Source organism: Triticum urartu, chromosome 2A, assembly GCF_056163025.1.
Source record: "Triticum urartu cultivar PI428250 chromosome 2A, HENAU_Tu73, whole genome shotgun sequence".
Lineage (NCBI taxonomy): Eukaryota > Viridiplantae > Streptophyta > Magnoliopsida > Poales > Poaceae > Triticum > Triticum urartu.
The window spans coordinates 723,846,605-723,863,908 of NC_141874.1; the positions used below are offsets into that span (position 1 = coordinate 723,846,605).

At 44.2% G+C, this 17,304-nt stretch overlaps 2 protein-coding genes and 1 pseudogene across 2 annotated transcripts; 2 read left to right on the forward strand and 1 right to left on the reverse strand.

The window, feature by feature from the left end:
• The first annotated feature begins 3,410 nt into the window (after positions 1–3,410).
• Positions 3,411–4,154, forward strand: LOC125538158 (putative lipid-binding protein At4g00165; annotated as a pseudogene).
• Positions 4,155–4,913: 759 nt separating this feature from the next.
• NUB1 (ubiquitin-associated (UBA)/TS-N domain-containing protein) lies at positions 4,914–10,951 on the reverse strand. Its single transcript, XM_048703688.2, has 11 exons — positions 10,489–10,951; positions 9,767–9,889; positions 9,590–9,686; positions 9,459–9,494; positions 9,183–9,370; positions 8,724–8,826; positions 8,439–8,620; positions 8,264–8,341; positions 5,776–5,878; positions 5,645–5,681; positions 4,914–5,553 (listed from the first exon to the last, which is right to left on the reverse strand). The coding sequence occupies exons 1-11, from the start codon at positions 10,947–10,949 to the stop codon at positions 5,111–5,113; spliced, it is 1,851 nt and encodes a 616-aa protein (XP_048559645.1). The 5' UTR covers positions 10,950–10,951; the 3' UTR covers positions 4,914–5,110.
• LOC125540100 (pectinesterase inhibitor) lies at positions 6,463–7,528 on the forward strand. The gene is made up of 2 exons (XM_048703689.2): positions 6,463–7,023; positions 7,122–7,528. Exons 1-2 carry the CDS (start codon positions 6,680–6,682, stop codon positions 7,345–7,347), a joined length of 570 nt encoding a protein of 189 aa, XP_048559646.1. The 5' UTR covers positions 6,463–6,679; the 3' UTR covers positions 7,348–7,528.
• Positions 10,952–17,304: the final 6,353 nt, after the last annotated feature.

The following is a 17,304-nucleotide window of genomic DNA, read 5'->3' on the forward strand; positions in this document are numbered from 1 at the left end:
CCACCCCTGCCGGATTCGGAGAAACCCTCCGCGACGACACCTCAGGGTCGCCCGCCTCGCCAGGCGGTACGGCAGGGGGAGGCGTCCCACTCTCCATCATCTCCGGAAGAAGATCCCCCGAAGACGAGCTCTGCTGAGAAGGACTGAGGTCCGAGCTACAAAGTAAAATTTCGGTTAATCTTCTCAGATAAAAAGCAAGGATTTCTCTCATCCCTCTAAAGGAAAATCTTTCTCTACTTACGGCTCGCTGGAGGGCTGATCCCTTTGAGGGCGTAGTTCGGCCGAGGATCTCCCCGGCCTCGGACCCTCTGACGAGGACTTTTTCCCCCGCTTTGAGGCCATGGTCTCCGGGTCGTCAGAGGCGGCCCTCTTCTTCCCCTGAGGAGAGGAATTGTCGGTTCCTCCCTTCGGAGCTGCCTCCTTCGAGGAGGCCATAGTTTCCTTGTCCTTCCCCTCACTTCCCTCCAAAGGCACGATCTTCAACATCCTGACTAGCACGGGATCCGGCCTGGTCTCAGGAAGGGGAGCCGGACACCTGATCAGCTTTGCCTTCGCTATCCACTCCTATTTAAAAGGACAGCTCTTTTAGGGGCGAATTTATGACAATTTTACGGATAGCGAGTCCGGGCACAAGGTTACTTACTTGAGTATTCGGGCGATTGCATCTTAAACCTGCGTCCTCGGTCAAATCCGGACACATTGCTTGTGATCCGAAGAACATTTTATACATCTGCACGGGCGTTGCGCCCATAAAATGCTGGAGAGCTCGTGGTCCCTCCGGATTAAACTCCCATAGATGAAGGGAGCGACGTTTGTCGGGCAGTGTTCGGCGAATCAGCATGACCTGCGTCACCTTGACCAGGTTGAGGTCTCTTTCTAAGAGATCCCTAATGCGGCCCTGCAACAAGGGCACGTCTTTGGATAACCCCCAATTTAATCCTTTGTTGACCCATGACGCTAGCCGTGGCGGGGGACCCGAGCGAAAGGCAGGAGGCGCCACCCACTTGGTGCTCCTGGGAGCGGTGATATAGAACCACTCTCGTTGCCACAAGCCGAGCTCCTCTTGAAAAGAGCCCTCGGGCCATGGAGCATCGGCATTCTTACTTATGACAGCACCTCCGCACTCTGCGTGCCGTCCCTCGATCATCTTCGGCTCCACTCCAAAAGTCTAGAGCCATAATCCGAAGTGAGGAGTAACACGGAGGAACGCTTCGCACACAACGATGAATGAGGAAATGTGGAGGATGGACTCCGGAGCTAAGTCATGAAATTCCAGCCCATAATAGAACATCAGCCCCCTCACGAAGGGATCCATCGGGAAGCCTAACCCCCGAAGGAAGTGAGACATGAACACTACGCTCTCACCGGGCTGGGGACTGGGAATAGCCTGCCTTTGAGCAGGCAACCTATGCGAAATTTCGGCGGTCAAGAACTTAGCCTCTCTCAACTCTAGCACGTCCTCCTCCGTGACGAAGGAGGGCATCCATCGGCCTTGAAGGTCGGAACCGGACATTGTCGAAGGTCTGAAGCGCCTGGAATCTGGAGCCTAGGGTGTTGGAACTCGAGGCGACGGGCGAACTTGTTTTGAGATTGGAGTAAGGCCCTGGTCTCTTTATAAGAGAGGTTGAATACCAGGAGCCCTCCCCGTAACCGTTTGGGACTCTCCTTTAATCGAGAAGACATGCTAACGGGCACGATTGGGTTACCCACGTCCGTATTGATGAGAATCCCGTAAATAAAGGGGACACGATCTCTGCTTTGACAAGACGTGCCAAGGAAACCGCCTCGCAAAACACGCTGAGGTGGAAAGGTGTAAACGATTCGAATAAAGGCTTGGCCGTAGTGTGATGTCACGCTGCGGAATACGTCAGCAGATTAGATTTGTGTTAATATTATTCTCTCTGTGGCAATACGTGGAAACTTATTTTGCAGAGCCGGACACTACTCTTGGTGTTTACAAACTTCTACGAAGAATTTGGAGGAGGAACCCGCCTTGCAATGCCGAAGACAATCTACGCGCCGGACTCGTCGTCATTGAAGCCTGGTTCAGGGGCTACTGAGGGAGTCCTGGATTAGGGGTGTTCGGGTAGCGGGACTATACCTTCAGCCGGACTCCAGGACTATGAAGATACAAGATTGAAGACTTCGTCCCGTGTCCGGATGGGACTTTCCTTGGCGTGGAAGGCAAGCTTGGCGATGCGGATATTCAAGATCTCCTACCATTGTAATCGACTTTGTGTAACTCTAACCCTCTCCGGTGTCTATATAAACCGGAGGGTTTTAGACCGTAGGACAACTTCATCATACAACAATCATACCATAGGCTAGCTTCTAGGGTTTAGCCTCCTTGATCTTGTGGTAGATCTACTCTTGTACTATCCATATCATCAATATTAATCAAGCAGGATCATCAATATTAATCAAGCAGGACGTAGGGTTTTACCTCCATCAAGAGGGCCCGAACCTGGGTAAAACATCGTGTTCCTTGCCTCCTTTTACCATTCGGCCTAGACGCACAATTCGGGACCCCCTACCCGAGATCCGCCGGTTTTGACACCGACAACACCCATTTCTCTCCTCTTAATTACCTTGCCACATTATCTTTTTTGCCTACATGGCAGCCTTAGCACCTGTACAAGGTGAAGCATTGAGAGAGGCCTAAGTGTAGATCTAGGTTTTATCCTAAGTCAAAATTTTAAAACTTTGACCAACTTTATAGAAAAATGTAGAAGTATTTATGATACTAAACTAGTATCGCTAGATTCGTTTTGAAATGTACTTTTATAATATATCAATTTGATGTCATATGCTACTATTTTTTCTATAAAGTTGGTCAAAATTTTAAATATTTGATTTAGAACAAAAGTTAAATGTACACTTATTCGCGGACGGAGGGAGTACTTGTATACGTCTAGCCGGAGGCCGGAATCAATCTGTCAAAGTCCTCGTGTATATACTAGACTACTGGTGCATCTATGATCTAACCAGTGTGTGTGTTTCAACTTTCAACCGGCTAGCGTGCTCTGCTCTGTGTCTCGGCGGATTCGATCAGACAGCTTGGATGAAAAAAACTCGCCATGAAGTGAAGCGCGACCTGCACCAACACTTGTGGCCGTCGACGGCGTCTACCCATGGCGCATACTGGGCCACCGGAGCCGGAACGAGCAAGTACAACATACCGGAGATGCTGACGGAGATGTGTTGTTCAACGAGGGCAGCGACTCCGACCAATTGCAGGTGACGGTGGCGGCTACGTGGCGATCTCCAGTGGCATGCATGCTCTTAGATCTGATGTGACTAGCGCGGGGTCGATCACCACACCAGAGCGCAGGCGCAGCCACTCCAGGACATATGCTCACATACATGGCATTTATCACATTGCTGTCAAATGAACATTACAGGGACCAAACATGGCATTTTTTGCAGTTCAATGCTCACAACATAAATCTCAAAATCGGTACAAAGCTCACACAACATTTCATTCTAGTGCAAAGGTTGGTGGCATGGTCTCTCCTGTCGTCGGCACCGTAGGCGGCGAGGTTGGTGGCGTCCCGGTCGTCGGGGGAGTTGTCACTCCCGCCATCGGCGTCGTGACTCCCGTCATCGGCGGCTCCCCGTCCCCCAAGACCCGCCACGGCGGACGCAAGGCGTGCCCTCCCTCACCCCTGACCCCCACGCCGTCTCCCCCGACGCCCACGCCGAGCCCCACGCCCTCCTCCGACACGTGCCCGATCGACACGCTGAAGCTGGGCGTGTGCCTGGACCTGCTCGGCAACGAGCTGCACATCGGCGACGCCAGCGTCAAGTGCTGCCCTCTCGTGTAGGGCATCGCCGGGCTCACCGCCGCGGCGTGCCTCTGCACGGCCATCAAGGCCAAGGTGCTCAACCTCGCGCTCTACGTGCCGCTCGCCCTCCAGCTGCTCGTCAATGACTGCGGCTGCGCCGTGCCCCCGGGCTACACCTGCGCCTGATCCGTCCGTCCATTCCACATCCGACGCGCATAATTTAAGCCACAAGTTTGAAATCAAGGTTGTTGTTCGGCCGATGAAGCCACTCGCTTCTTGTTTGTTCATTTAGTACTACTACATTTATTTTATTACTATTACTACTATTATCGTCTTTCCGTTTGATATTCATCTTGTAAGATTTGTATATCCGGTTTGGAAGGTGTAATTGTATGGTGTACCAACCTCAAACTATTTATCCTGGTGATGTAATTCCTTTCTCGTCCGCAATGCTCCCTTGAACAACAACTTCATTTTTCTACTGATTTCAAAAAATGACGATTTCTACCCATGGTTAGACCATGATTTCAAAAGGTGATCCATTTTGGAGCTTGGGCTCCAACCTCAATGGAGCCCAATTTTTGAAAATCCGAAAAAAAAATCAAGATTAAAAAAAATCTACATGTACATATGGATGTGCTCTACATGTGTGTGAATTTTCATAGGAGTAATTTAAGATGTGAACACACACACACAAAAACAAATTCATGGATTTTCAAAAGGTAATTCATGTAAATTTTCAAAAGTGACGATTTCTACCCATGCTTGCACTATGATTTCAAAAGGTAATTCATTTTGGAGCTTGGGCTCCAAGCATCCAAACTCCATGGGCTCTAGCCTCCAAGAGATTACATATGGATGTGCTCCATTGTATGTGAGTAATTTAAGATGCTAGCTACACAGAAAGAAAAAAAAATTCTTGGATTTTTAGCACATGCGCTGTTTGCTATTAATATCCACGGATTTGCTATTAACAGAAGACGTGCTACAAAAACGGTTACAACAGAGGACGTGGTACAGTAAACCTATTGAGCAGCTAGCAGTATTTTAAATGAAAAATATGCGGTGGTATTTATCCTTATAAAACCATCTACTAAGACTTTTCAAGATTTACAGAAGAAAAGGAACTCGTAATACAGTGAGATGCGGTCCATAAATTAATTGCTTCGGCACGACGGTAACAGGTTTTCACGTGTCACGTAGCTCACAAAAGGTAGCACCATATTCATATGTACAGATCGAACCCTACCAAGTAAACGAACTCCCGGGCTGAGGCTATTCTCCTTCCACCTGAAGCTTTTTAAGATACCTATATTCTCTGCAAATCAAGAGCTACCAGCAGCAGCGGCGGCGGCAGACTCCAGAAGGCTCAGATACTCCGCGATGGCCTGCCCTTCATTGGCGACGTCAATGTCATAGTCGTCCAGGGCATCACCCGTCAGCTCGTTGGCGAGCTCGTTCTCCATCGCCACGTCCCTGACCGGACCTTGCGCATGACTCGCGCCCGCTTCTTCCTCGACCAAATCCTCCTCCTCTTCGTTGCCCATGTCTTGATCTTGGTTCACAGCTTCTAAATTGGCCCCAGCTTCTGCGTCGTTGGGCAAAGCTTCTGCCTCGTTGTTCGCAGCTTCTTCTTCGTTGTTCACAAGCTGCTCCTGATTGTCGCCCTCGGCAGCGTTTAGATCTGGGATCTGTGGTGGGGCATTACCCCCCGCTGTGGCAGCCACAGCAGCAGCAGCCCCGGCTCCCAATGGTCCTGCACCCAAGACTGGCAAGACGTAGAAGGGGATGTAAGTCTATTTCATCTGTGACGATGCAATTTATTAGATTAATGACGAATGTGTTAAACCCATACATACCATGAAGTGGTCGTTTCCTCCTTGACTGAATTTTACTCTAGAGTGGAAATGACAGAACAAAAGGAAATGTTAAAAACTGCATAGCATCTTGGTAGGATAGGAGTAAGAAAAAAGAGGCAAATAACGCCTACTTGTAGGGCACAGTTCAGTTCAGGATTTGTCAAAAGATCTAACGCTTTCTCAGCGTCATTTTCATTTATGCGGAGTGCTTCTGCAGCAAGGTACTTCTCAAACCTGCAAAATTAAAACTGATCGGTTACAAACAGAAACAGGACAAGTATCAGCATGAAGTTTCCTATACTACACTTTCTCCACAAGACAACTAAAGACACGTCTAAATCAATGTATGGCTGCTAGGAATAGATGTGTGAAATCTAAATAACCTTTAGATCCATCTAAGATTTCGATTCCCAGTAAAAAAATAATATAAAAAATGGGACCAAAAAAATAAATCCTATATTGCTTCATAAAACATAATCTTCCAATATTGCTTTATATAAACGAAAATGCATCAGTGCACTTGAGCGTGCAGCACACACTGGTGAGAATGCCCACTTCCATGTTTTGAGAAGTTCTGACAAAACTTATACATGTACATTGTTGGATGTAGTTCGAATCTGCAAGTGTTGGTGCAAAAATAAAACTATCTATTTATGTGCTAGATAAAAAAGACAAACTGTTTACATTTATAGTTGTTGTTTTACTTCTGTTGTTGTTTCTCATAAAAAGTTTAACCAGCTGAAAATGCTATCTTTTGCTACCTCTATGTGTCTGACTCTCTGTCATGCTATGTGTCTGACTCTCTGTCACGCGCACTCTGTGACACAACTGCCAATATTCGCATTGGCTCTCCTAATAAAGAGGTCCATGCTTTTCCTCTCCATCGTAAAGAATAACCCCTAAAAATGGACAGGACGCAGGCACTTTCTGTTAACCTGTCTTTATTTAGGCAAACGCATTACCATATAAGTAGGACCTTGCATAGCGTCCCGTCTAACTTGAGCAACATCGCAAGCGCGCAAACCAAACCTCCCAATGGCATCCTTCTACGCAGCCATAGGTTTCATCCTCCCCTTTCTCCTCACCATCGCATTGCCCCAATCTACTGGTTCCCCTCCTGCGGCGCCGTCGACCACCGGGTCATTATCCATCGAGGACGCCTGCAAGCAGACCACCAAGCTCTACGACCTCTGCATGGCGACGCTCTCCCCGGACCGGTCCTCCTTGACGGCTGATGCTGTGGGCCTGACCAGGGCGGCCATCCTGGCTGTCCAGAAGAACGCGTCCGAGACAGCCACATACCTCACGAACATCGATGAAGATGACAACTTCAATAAAACGGCGCAGCTGCAACAATGCCTCGAGGGCTGTGGGGAGCGGTAAGCAGCTAGCTCTGACGTACATGTGTGATCACCAAAGGCAACTTTAACGATGAATCATGGATTGCATGCTTTATCGATCATATATATGCATGCAGGTATGAGGCGGCCGTGGAGCAGCTGGCAGACGCGACAATCGCGCTGGACATGGGGGCATACGACGAGTCGCAGGTGCTGGTATCTGCAGGCCAGGCGGAGGTGAAGCTGTGCCAGAAGGGGTGCCAGGACTCACCAGAACACCAGAGCATCCTCATGGCGCGCAACACCGAGGTCGACCAGCTCTGCAATATCACTCTCGCTATCGCCAAGCTTATCCCCCGGTGACCGGACTCTGCTCGCTCATGGTGGTATATGACTGCCATATTGCCTTTGAAGACATGGTGGCTAGTGAATTAATTTATCTAGCAGATGGGAGCCAGACCTTCTGTGTAAACTAGCTGAATAGCCATATTTTACTATGGCTAGATAACCATGCTGCGCAACATATTATGCTATCGTCGTCATACTCAGTCGGGTCCACACCAAAAGATTAAGTTAGTTCATTTCATTTTCTTCAGTATACAAATTGACAATATGTGTTGCCCAAAATTGGCAGGTTTCACCTGTTCCAACATCGTGCACCAACAATAAAATTCATTCTTTTTAACAACTAAAGTGTCCCTTTTGATTCAACTCAAATCATCAGGTGCATACTCTGTGCATCCAGGTGCAGAAAATCCGCTCTCCATAGAACATGTCACATTGGATACAATGAAACATGAACGACATGGCAAAACTTACGATAACTAAGAAAATCATTCCACACGAACGAAATGAACGAATTCCATTGCCTTTCATCACTAACATTGTTCCCTAATAAATATTTATTTCAACTGAACAACACGTAGATTTTCAACTACACTTTCTTGACAATCTGGTAAAAAAGTTTTTGAGTTTTTAGGGCCTGCTTGGTGCTTGCGATTTTGGTGGTCTACTTAAAACAATCTATTTTGTTATTTTACATAGTACTAACTGACTGAGAGCCTCTTGTTTGGACTTTCAACCCATAACAAGCATAGTTCGCTAGAAGTGGCAAAGAGCCCAGTGACAAACATTGATGCAAAAGCATGGTGCAATAAAGCCAGATTGGTCATTAGGCATCTGATCCTCAAATGTAGGACTATGGGGATTTCATGATAAAATCAACATCTATTTCTCAAATACATGTGATTCGTATAATATAAAACCAAAACACTCTTACCCGATAGTAGTCAAGCCTTTCAACTTCTGCATATCAACTGCCTTGTTCATGGGAGTTTTACCATATCTCCTTTGTTCCCTAGGATAACGCCAAACAAAATGTGCATAAGTCAGCAAAAAAGGAAAAGGAGAATGATACATAGAAGGGAAAGTAAGCCTCTCAATGTGAAGGTTACATTATCTCTCTCTGTGTCTCGATGTCCTGCTCCCTTCTACGAATTTTCTTTTCACGCTCCTCACACAAGAGATCAACAGAAGATTGAATATCATAGCCAGTCATCTTTAGTGCTCTTTTTGATGCTCGTGCGTCATAGCCCATATCCGTTAACATTGCTATAGCTTCATCTGGTACTTGCAGCTAAATCAACATGCATTTACTCATTTAGTAGCAGCACTAATATGGTACTAAGGTCAAAGAAGTACAAAATAAGATACTAAAACTGACAACAAACAGAATTTACCTGCATGTATTTAGATTGTGCAGAACTGAGAGAGCCACGTGCCTTTTCAGTATTACCATTATAATATGCTACCACTCCTTCCAAAAGCTCCAGCCTTACATAGCTGTTACATGGGCAGAAGTTTTGATACATCAGGAAACAATGTAAGTTAAAGCTAGAATGCTTAACAGGTCTCACTCTTGGGAGAGCCGCCACTAATATCCTAAACATTTATCTTAACAAAAATCCAACAAAGATCAAATTAGAGGTGTGCATGCAACATCCATAGTGCCACATTGTGGGTACCACTAGTTGGTTACACTATGAACTGGTGATCCTCTACTTTTCAGCTCTTCTTTCTTTCTAAATGCAGCAATTAGTTATCTACCCCTCGATGAAAATACCCACTCTCTCCAAACAACTGTATAGTAAAAAAGAGATAGAAAAAGGATAGTAGAAAAAGGATGGTAAGAGTCTTACAGAGCCAGATCTGCATGACGGGCTGCCTGGAGTAATCTGAAGCGCGTGGAATCTTTACCGTGTGAGAGTTCAAATCCTACCCTGGCCTTGTTTAGGCGAGCCCCTGCAACTTCTAAGCGTGATACATCACGAAGCATGAAATAGCACCAGACTATATCCAGTTGAAGCATTGGCACATTATCAACTCTCTGCAGAATATGAATGGAGTGTAAGTAAAATACTTCAGCACTCTATTTGACAGAGGTAACAGATAATTCTTCTCATGATTCAAGTTACCTCAATGAGTTTATTGTCACAAAGAGCGAAGGCTTCCTGGCAACACAACAGATGGGTCAGTAATTATACAGCTAATTAACAGGCATGCTTCTTACAGTAGGGCAAAAACAATCACATAAGGCAGTATATACCTCGGACATCATCAAAACATCCAGTGCCTCCTTATACATGTTCTTCTTGATAAGAACTTTTGCCTTTTGATGAAGCATTAGAGCCATCTTCAAAGCCCTAGAGATAGCACACATGATGAGCTGAATAGTACAAACTACATGAGAAAACGACTGAACAGAAGGTTCAATGTATATTACTTCATATCATCTGCAGATCCAAACATCACTTTTTGTCCGCTCTGGTCCTCGAGAGCTATGTTGAAGTTTTCATCAAGGAGAGAGCCATCTGAATGCCTTTGAGATAATGCTTGTGCAGCATCCCTACAAAACATTATGGTAATCTATTACTGAGGAACAAACATTTGCTTTCCACCTATCTTGTGCTACTAACATTTTATACAATAGAAAACATGCAACTAACCATCACCATCACACTTTCAATCAAGGCACGCACCTATCTGTAATCATGCAGCAGTAGGAGTTCTATCCCACAACTCATTATCTTCAGTTACTGAATTTGTGAGTTTCTGAATCATACAGACTGTACATTGTGTTCTTCTTACCGAGAAAGGAACACTTGCTTCCACACTACTTTGTGTTACTAGCATGTTCTACATTACATAACATAACATAGAACTGATTATGGATGTAAATTATCGAATTGACAATAATGTGTGCCTCCACCATGTGGAGACACATCCTAATGGCGGAGAGTGCGATCTTATCTTTTGTCCCGCGGTTAATATAATATAGAATAAAACAATGGCATCGGTGCTCATAATTTTAGACTGCCAAGCGAAGATCCTGCTCGCGGCGACTGCAATTTTTTTTTCCGCCGAAAACAGGGGAAACAGAGCAGGAATCTGGAAATCCAAAATACCCCTCGGGATTCGATCAGAGAGGAGCGGAGCGACCCTCACCAGAGCCTGACGAGCTTGTTGGAGTGCTCCTCCTCCGCAGCCGCGGCGGCGGCCTCGGCGGCGAGGGCCTTGCCGCGATCGGGGGAGGCGAGGGTGGAGAGCACCTTGGCGTTGCCCTTGAGGCCGGCCTGCTGCAGCGAGACGCCGGCGGGGTCGTCCTTGAGCACGCGGCCGCCGAAGATGAGGCCGACGCGGTCGGGCTCCACGTCCCCGGCCCGCCGCGCCACCTCCGCCCGCAGCATCGGCACCGTCCAGGCGCCCAGCTCCACCTCCAGGGGGCCGGCCCACGCGCCGACCACGCGGATTCGATCCGCCGGCGGGGGCGCCGACGCCGATGCCGATGCCGATGCCTCGCCGGACGCCATCGATCGGGGTGGTCGATCGAGGGCTGGGGTTTTGGGCTCGGCGAGTTGTGGGGGATTTTGGTACGGGTTTGGGGTTTGTTGATGGGATTGGAACATAAAACGAGGGAGAGTCGGTTTTATGTAGGACTCATCAGACTCCGGGTCTTCGGCGTGAGGATTTTATTTTATTTTTTTATTTTTATTTTTTTGAACGGGAAAGGCACCCATGGTGCCAACTTCATTCAACTCAGTAACAGTGTACAGCATGAATTACAACTCCCTGAATGTTGCAAGAAGACATAGTGGAGATGACAGGGCAAGTTGAGTGAGAATGAGTTGAACTAAAACAACTAAAAACAGGTCCTGTTGCTCTGGTCAGAACCTGATGAGCTACATTGTGGGTTATGCCATTGATTTCTCTGGATATATGGAATACATGCGATTGCAATTGTCGAGTGGTGTTGTAGAACTCTGCAATGAGCTTTCTGATCGACCAAGGAATCACATCAGCCAAAACATTTTTGCTTGCTGCTGCTTTAGCCAAAGAGAGATTATCAGTGAGGAAGGTAGGTTGGCTAATTTGCAAAAGTTGAGTCACCCTCGCAGCAAGAACAAGGGCATGTGCTTCTGCTTGTAATGGAGAAAAGGTGGGCTCGGTCGAGGCTTGAATTTGGACCTGTATGCTCCTTTGATCCTGCAAAAAATTAAAAAAGACACCAATACCTGTGGATGTTTGTCCATGCGTTAGACCTGGGATCTTTCTACATTTAAAAGAAGCGTCAGAATAAATTTTTACCCCCGAAATAAGAAGATTTGTCCTAATAGTTTGTCCCTGCAGCGGCAAAAGAGTGGAGTTTGTAATGTTTTGCTGGAGAGAATAAGTCTTTGCACCATCAGGAGAGGCGTCATTAAGTTTAATGCTTTCATCCAACGCCATTATAGCCATAAAAACCTGATGAGGAGAAGAATTTTTTCTACCAAAAAGGCAATCATTTCTTGATTTCCAAATGCACCATAAGAAACTAAAAATATTTGGGATTGATGCATGAGAGTGGTTCATGGTCAGAAGAGCATGGATAAGAGCCTGTATAGAATGATGATCTTCAGTTAAGATATCAGTCCTAAGATACCAAGGATGCGCAAACCATGCAGCCCTAGCAAATGCACAATTGAAAAACAAATGCAATTCATCCTCATCTTGAGCACAGCGACAACACTCTTTATCAATATGACTAGAGAAACGAGATGCTCTCAAACCTGTAGGGAGGGCCTTGCGAAGTAATCTCCAAGCAAATGTTTGAACCCTATGAGGAATATTCTTGTGCTTCCAAACCTGCTTGAGTAAATCTTTGACTAGTGTAGAGACCTAACCAGGTTGATTCCTGGGATGTCTTTGTATATCCTACAAACATAACTTGTATGTACTTTTAGCGTTGCACTTACCATTAGGCGTGAGATCCCAACATAATATATTCGCACAATCATCTGGAATAATATTAGTTTGAGTAATGATTGTTGCAGTAGGCTCCTGGAAAATAGATCGAATTAAATCATTGTTCCAGACTTTTTGATCTGGAATCCAAAGATCCCTAACTTTAGCAGGGTAAGTGAAATTGTTAGGTTGGATGATGAGATGATCATGAATATCAGACCAGGCTGAACACCAGGGGGTACTCCATATGAAAATGTTTCCTTGCGTGATGTGGTAAAAAGAGTGTGCTTTTAATTTAGGGAACAACTTGATAACAGGGGACCAAAAAGCAGATTTAGGGGTATTGGAAGTGACAGTCCAGAAAGAGGAGTCCGAAAAGTACTTAGATTTGAGAACAAGATGCAATTGAGAATTTGGGGAGTTTGCAATTCTCCAAGCCGAAGCCAAAATTAAACCTTGATTCATAGCTTGAAGGTTTCTAATACCTAGACCCCCTCCTTGCTTAGATGTGCAGATATCCTTCCAAGCTTGAAGGCAAAGACCTCTTGATGAACTGTCTTCTCTAATTCATGTCCACCAAAAAGTTCTAATGATAGCGGTAAGTTTAGCAATGAACTTCTTGGTAAACAATATGTTAGACATGTAATAAACCGGAAATGGAAGAGAAAACAGATCTAATTAATTCCAATCTAGCTGCATGGGAAAGCATGTTGGCCTTATATCCTGGAAGTTTAGCCAAAAATTTGTCCAACACAAAGTTGTAAGCAGCTGTCCTGTTCTTAGCAGGAAGAATAAGAGGGTGGCCAAGGTGAGTGAAATTCTCATCCATGATAGGGACAGGGATAACTCTTTGAATTTCAGAGACCACCATCTGATTAACATGACCACTAAAAAGAATTGCAGATTTGGCCCAATTAGGAGTCTGACCTGAGGCAGCACAAAATTGGTGAATAATTTGAGCCATGGCTTGAGCTTCCCTCATACTTGCTTTTCCGCACACAAGAAGGTCGTCTGCAAAAAGTAGTGAGTGGACAGGAGGGCAATTTGGTCCAAGGGTGATACCCTCAAGATTGTTAGCAGCCAAAGCATCATTAAGGGCAAGCGAAAGTTCATTAATTGCTAGAACAAAGAGATAAGGAGAGAGAGGGCAACCTTGTCTAATACCCCTTTCACTTCTGAATCTCTGAGAAGCTTGGCCATTGATAATGACAGAGAAAACCGGAGTAGAGATGCAAGCATATATTAAATTGATGAAATGCACATGCAACCCTTTACGTGAGAGAGCAGAGACAATGAAGTTCCATTCAACACGGTCAAAAGCTTTAGCAAGATCAATCTTAAGTAGGAAGGCTTGATGTTCCCAAGATTTTAAAGTAAAAGTGTGAGTGATCTCCTGAGCAATAATGATGTTATCACTAATTCTACGCCCTTCTATAAAAGCTTGCTGCGAAGGATCAATATAATCAGGAAGATGAGGTTTGAGCCTATTAGCCAAAGATTTAGCAATGATTTTATAAATAACATTACAAAGGCTAATGGGTCTATAGTCTGTAGGAAGCTGAGGAACAAGCTTCTTAGGAATTAGGGCAATATTAGTATCGCTAATATGAGGGGGTAAGATACCTGTGTGGTAGAACTCATCTACAAGGGTAGTGACATCCTCTCCAATCCAGTCCCATGTAGCCAGGTAGAACTCAACATTGAAACCATCCGGTCCCGGTGATGCATTAAGCTTCATCTCTTTCAGAATCTGCAATATTTCTTGTTTATCTGGGATGGAATAAGTGAAGTCGTTTGGCTGAATCAACAGCTGAGTCCCGAGGAAAGGTCTGCCCACATTATTATTAGAGGAGGAAAAAATGTATCTAAAATAGTTAACAAAAGTATTAGCAATTTGAGTGGGCTTAAAATGGACAATATCATTTTCATCTTTGATGGATACAATAGTGTTTCTTTTCCTCCTTTTGAGAACCGCTTGATGAAAAAATCTAGTATTTCTATCACCACCTTTAGCAAAGTGTTTTTTAGCTCTTTGTTTATAAAATTGATTCAACTTGTTGAGATTCTGCTCATACCTGATTCTAAGCGAATTTTCCAACCTAAGATTTTGTTCGTGAAGAGGCTTGAATTGTATTTGATTGATCTGCTCCTCAATGTCCTGAATCTCTTGTTGAATGGGTTTCTTCTTACGACACCATCTTTTTAGAGACCCTGCAAGGGAAGATGTCCTAGCCGAAAAGGAGGTCGACCTGGTATTGTAACAGGCTACCTTCGCATGAGCATGAAAGTCCTTTTCTAGCAGCCACCAATTTTCAAATTTAAACGATTGCTTAGGCCTATAAAACTGCCCTTCAGTAGAGATTAGAATAGGCGCATGGTCACTTAAAATAATAGGTAAATTAAGCACTTTCGTATTAGGATAGACAGCACACCAATCTGGATTAACCAAACAACGATCTAAACGTTGATAAATAGGATTAGCCGTGTGTTGTCTATTACGCCAAGTATAAGTCGGACCACTATAACCGATGTCAAAAAAACCACAGTTTTTAATCAAGGCACGAAAGGCAGACATACGATGGTAATTAACCTTAGAATTGCACTTGTCAATATCATACAAGATGTCATTAAGATCCCCCATACATATCATAGGCTTACCTATATTACCATACACAAAATTGGCAATCTGATCCCAGATAGGCTTCATTCGGCGGTGGTATGGATCACCATAGATGCAAACTAACCCAAACTCAATACCCGAGGCCCTATGAACAACTTTAGCTAAGATAGCATGAAAAGTAGCGCTATATACAAAAACTAGCAGCTCATCGCTCCACATCAGCCATAACCCTCCCGATGATCCTCTCGAAGGAACAACAATACTATCAGAGATATCAAAACGATTCAAAAGATCACGGGAAGTAACTTTAAAAGATTTAATTTCTGAAATAAACACTACCTGTGCTTTTGTGGATCGGATGAGGTTTGCCAAGAACATCATGTGCTCATTGCCGAGGCCCCGGCCCATACCTCGGCAATTCCAGGAAATTGCTTTCATAGCGCCCGAGGCGCGTTAGGGCCATGCGCCGCTGCCCAATTGATTATCGTAGCTTTTTCCAATTGATTCAGACAATCACCTCTATGAGTGGAGCTGAATTCCCCCTGATCCATGAAGATGATGCAATCGGTAGTACCTCCATCGGTGGTACCTCGAACAACATGTGAACAGTATGCGTGAGGATTGAAGCATAATTTTGAATTTATGCATATCAAGACCAATAATAGCTATTGTAAATAGTTAGGACTCTTTTTTTTCACACAGTACCATCGAAGTCGCTCACATACACTCAACCCATGAACGCACGCACACATACACTACCCTTATGAGCACCTCCGAAAGACTGAGCCGGTATAGATTGACCAAGTCACCGCAAGCATCTCGTAGTCGACGAGAATTTCTCCTTCCACTGAACGAACATCGCCGAAAAGACTGAAATAAATCTAGAAAAATGTGAGTACCAATGTCAAGTTTAGGACTTGAATCTGGTGGGCTAGAATAGTTAGGATTTTTTAATTCGTAGAGTTTTTATAGGGATTCAACAATAAAATTAAATCTTTTCTTAGTCCTCCCAGTGAGTGCAAGAAACGGTAGCGAAGAGGACAAGCTAGAAGAACACTCCTAAGAAAAACAAAAAATAATAAATCCTTTAGAGCTCTTTTGTTATAGGAATGTATTTCTAGTACTAGCATTGGTTTCTATCATTCACATTTCAAAGAAAAAAAAAGCTTAGACCTATTGGGGAAAAAAATCATATTATATAAATTGAATGACATCTCTTTTTTTATAAAACCTGATATAAATGCCACCTCATTTTATATGATTTTTCTATTTCTATGATATTTATACTAAGAAGCAAAGGCGCCATTACTATTTTTGGATGGCACGCGCTTTTTTTTAGGAAAACATCTCTCTCATCCCACATCTAGAGCTTGACTATAAATGTTGTATTTCACACATACACAAAGAAAACTATGGTATTTAAAAAGGTTTTAAGGAGGTAAGCATATTTGATCAAGGATCAATGAGATGAAGTGCTTCTGCTGCATCAATATGTTACTGGACTTGAGCGTGAAGAAAAGAAGTAACCTGGGGGTTACCGACTAAAGAAATGAGGATCTATTTGTGAAGGAAGGAGAGAAGAAGAAGGGCTAATGTGCAAAGGGGGAGTTACCCGGCAAAAAAGAAGTGCAAAGGGGCAGTTTAAGACATACTACTATCATATTTTTATGAATTGCTTTACCAGGCTCTGAATGACGTGATGTGGATGGACACAAGGACCAACGCTGACCGCGCCTTTTGGATGTCATTAGGCTGGTTGTAATGGGGAGTATCATATACTAGTATCAGGCTCGTCATAGTGGGGAGTAACTTATACTAGTGTCATGCATATGACACTAGTCTAAATTACTACATCTGTAGTGCAAAGTAACATAGTAGTAGTGTCATAGATTGCTTCATTTATTAGCTCATAGACTCATTTTGCCTCGGAAAGCGCTATATTACAGTAACATATTATGTTACCACAAGCACCTATTTCCTTATTAAATACATGCCACATAAGCAAAATTGTCTTGGGATGTGTTAACTTACTACCTGAGTTACCCCACTATGACTAGCCTCATGCATATGATACTACCTCCGTAATGCATAGTATCATAAGTTAATATCTTAGATTGCCTTATTAATTGCCATGTATGACACAAAGTAGTACAACATTTAATATGATACTGTATCACGATATGATACCACTCCCTCTCTTTCCTCATTTAATTGTGTGCCACATCATCTAAAAAGTCTAGTTGGCATCCATGATACCGCTTATGATACTCCCATTACGACCAGCCTTACAAATACGGACGGAACACTAATGTTGGTAATAAATAATACTTCTAAATTAATTACATTAAATTATTACACATTAATCCATGTTGTATCTTTTTTTTGCAAAACTGGTCCATGCTTTATCTCTAACCACGTGT

Coding starts and splice junctions, on each gene's coding strand:
- LOC125540100 (XM_048703689.2), top strand. CDS start 6,680: ATGGCATCCTTCTACGCAGCCATAGGTTTCATCCTCCCCTTTCTCCTC. Junction 7,024..7,121: donor CTCGAGGGCTGTGGGGAGCG/GTAAGCAGCTAG, acceptor ATATGCATGCAG/GTATGAGGCGGCCGTGGAGC.
- NUB1 (XM_048703688.2), bottom strand. CDS start 10,949: ATGTTCCAATCCCATCAACAAACCCCAAACCCGTACCAAAATCCCCCA. Junction 8,827..9,182: donor CGTCATGCAGATCTGGCTCT/GTAAGACTCTTA, acceptor CCCATGTAACAG/CTATGTAAGGCTGGAGCTTT. Junction 8,342..8,438: donor GAGACACAGAGAGAGATAAT/GTAACCTTCACA, acceptor GCGTTATCCTAG/GGAACAAAGGAGATATGGTA.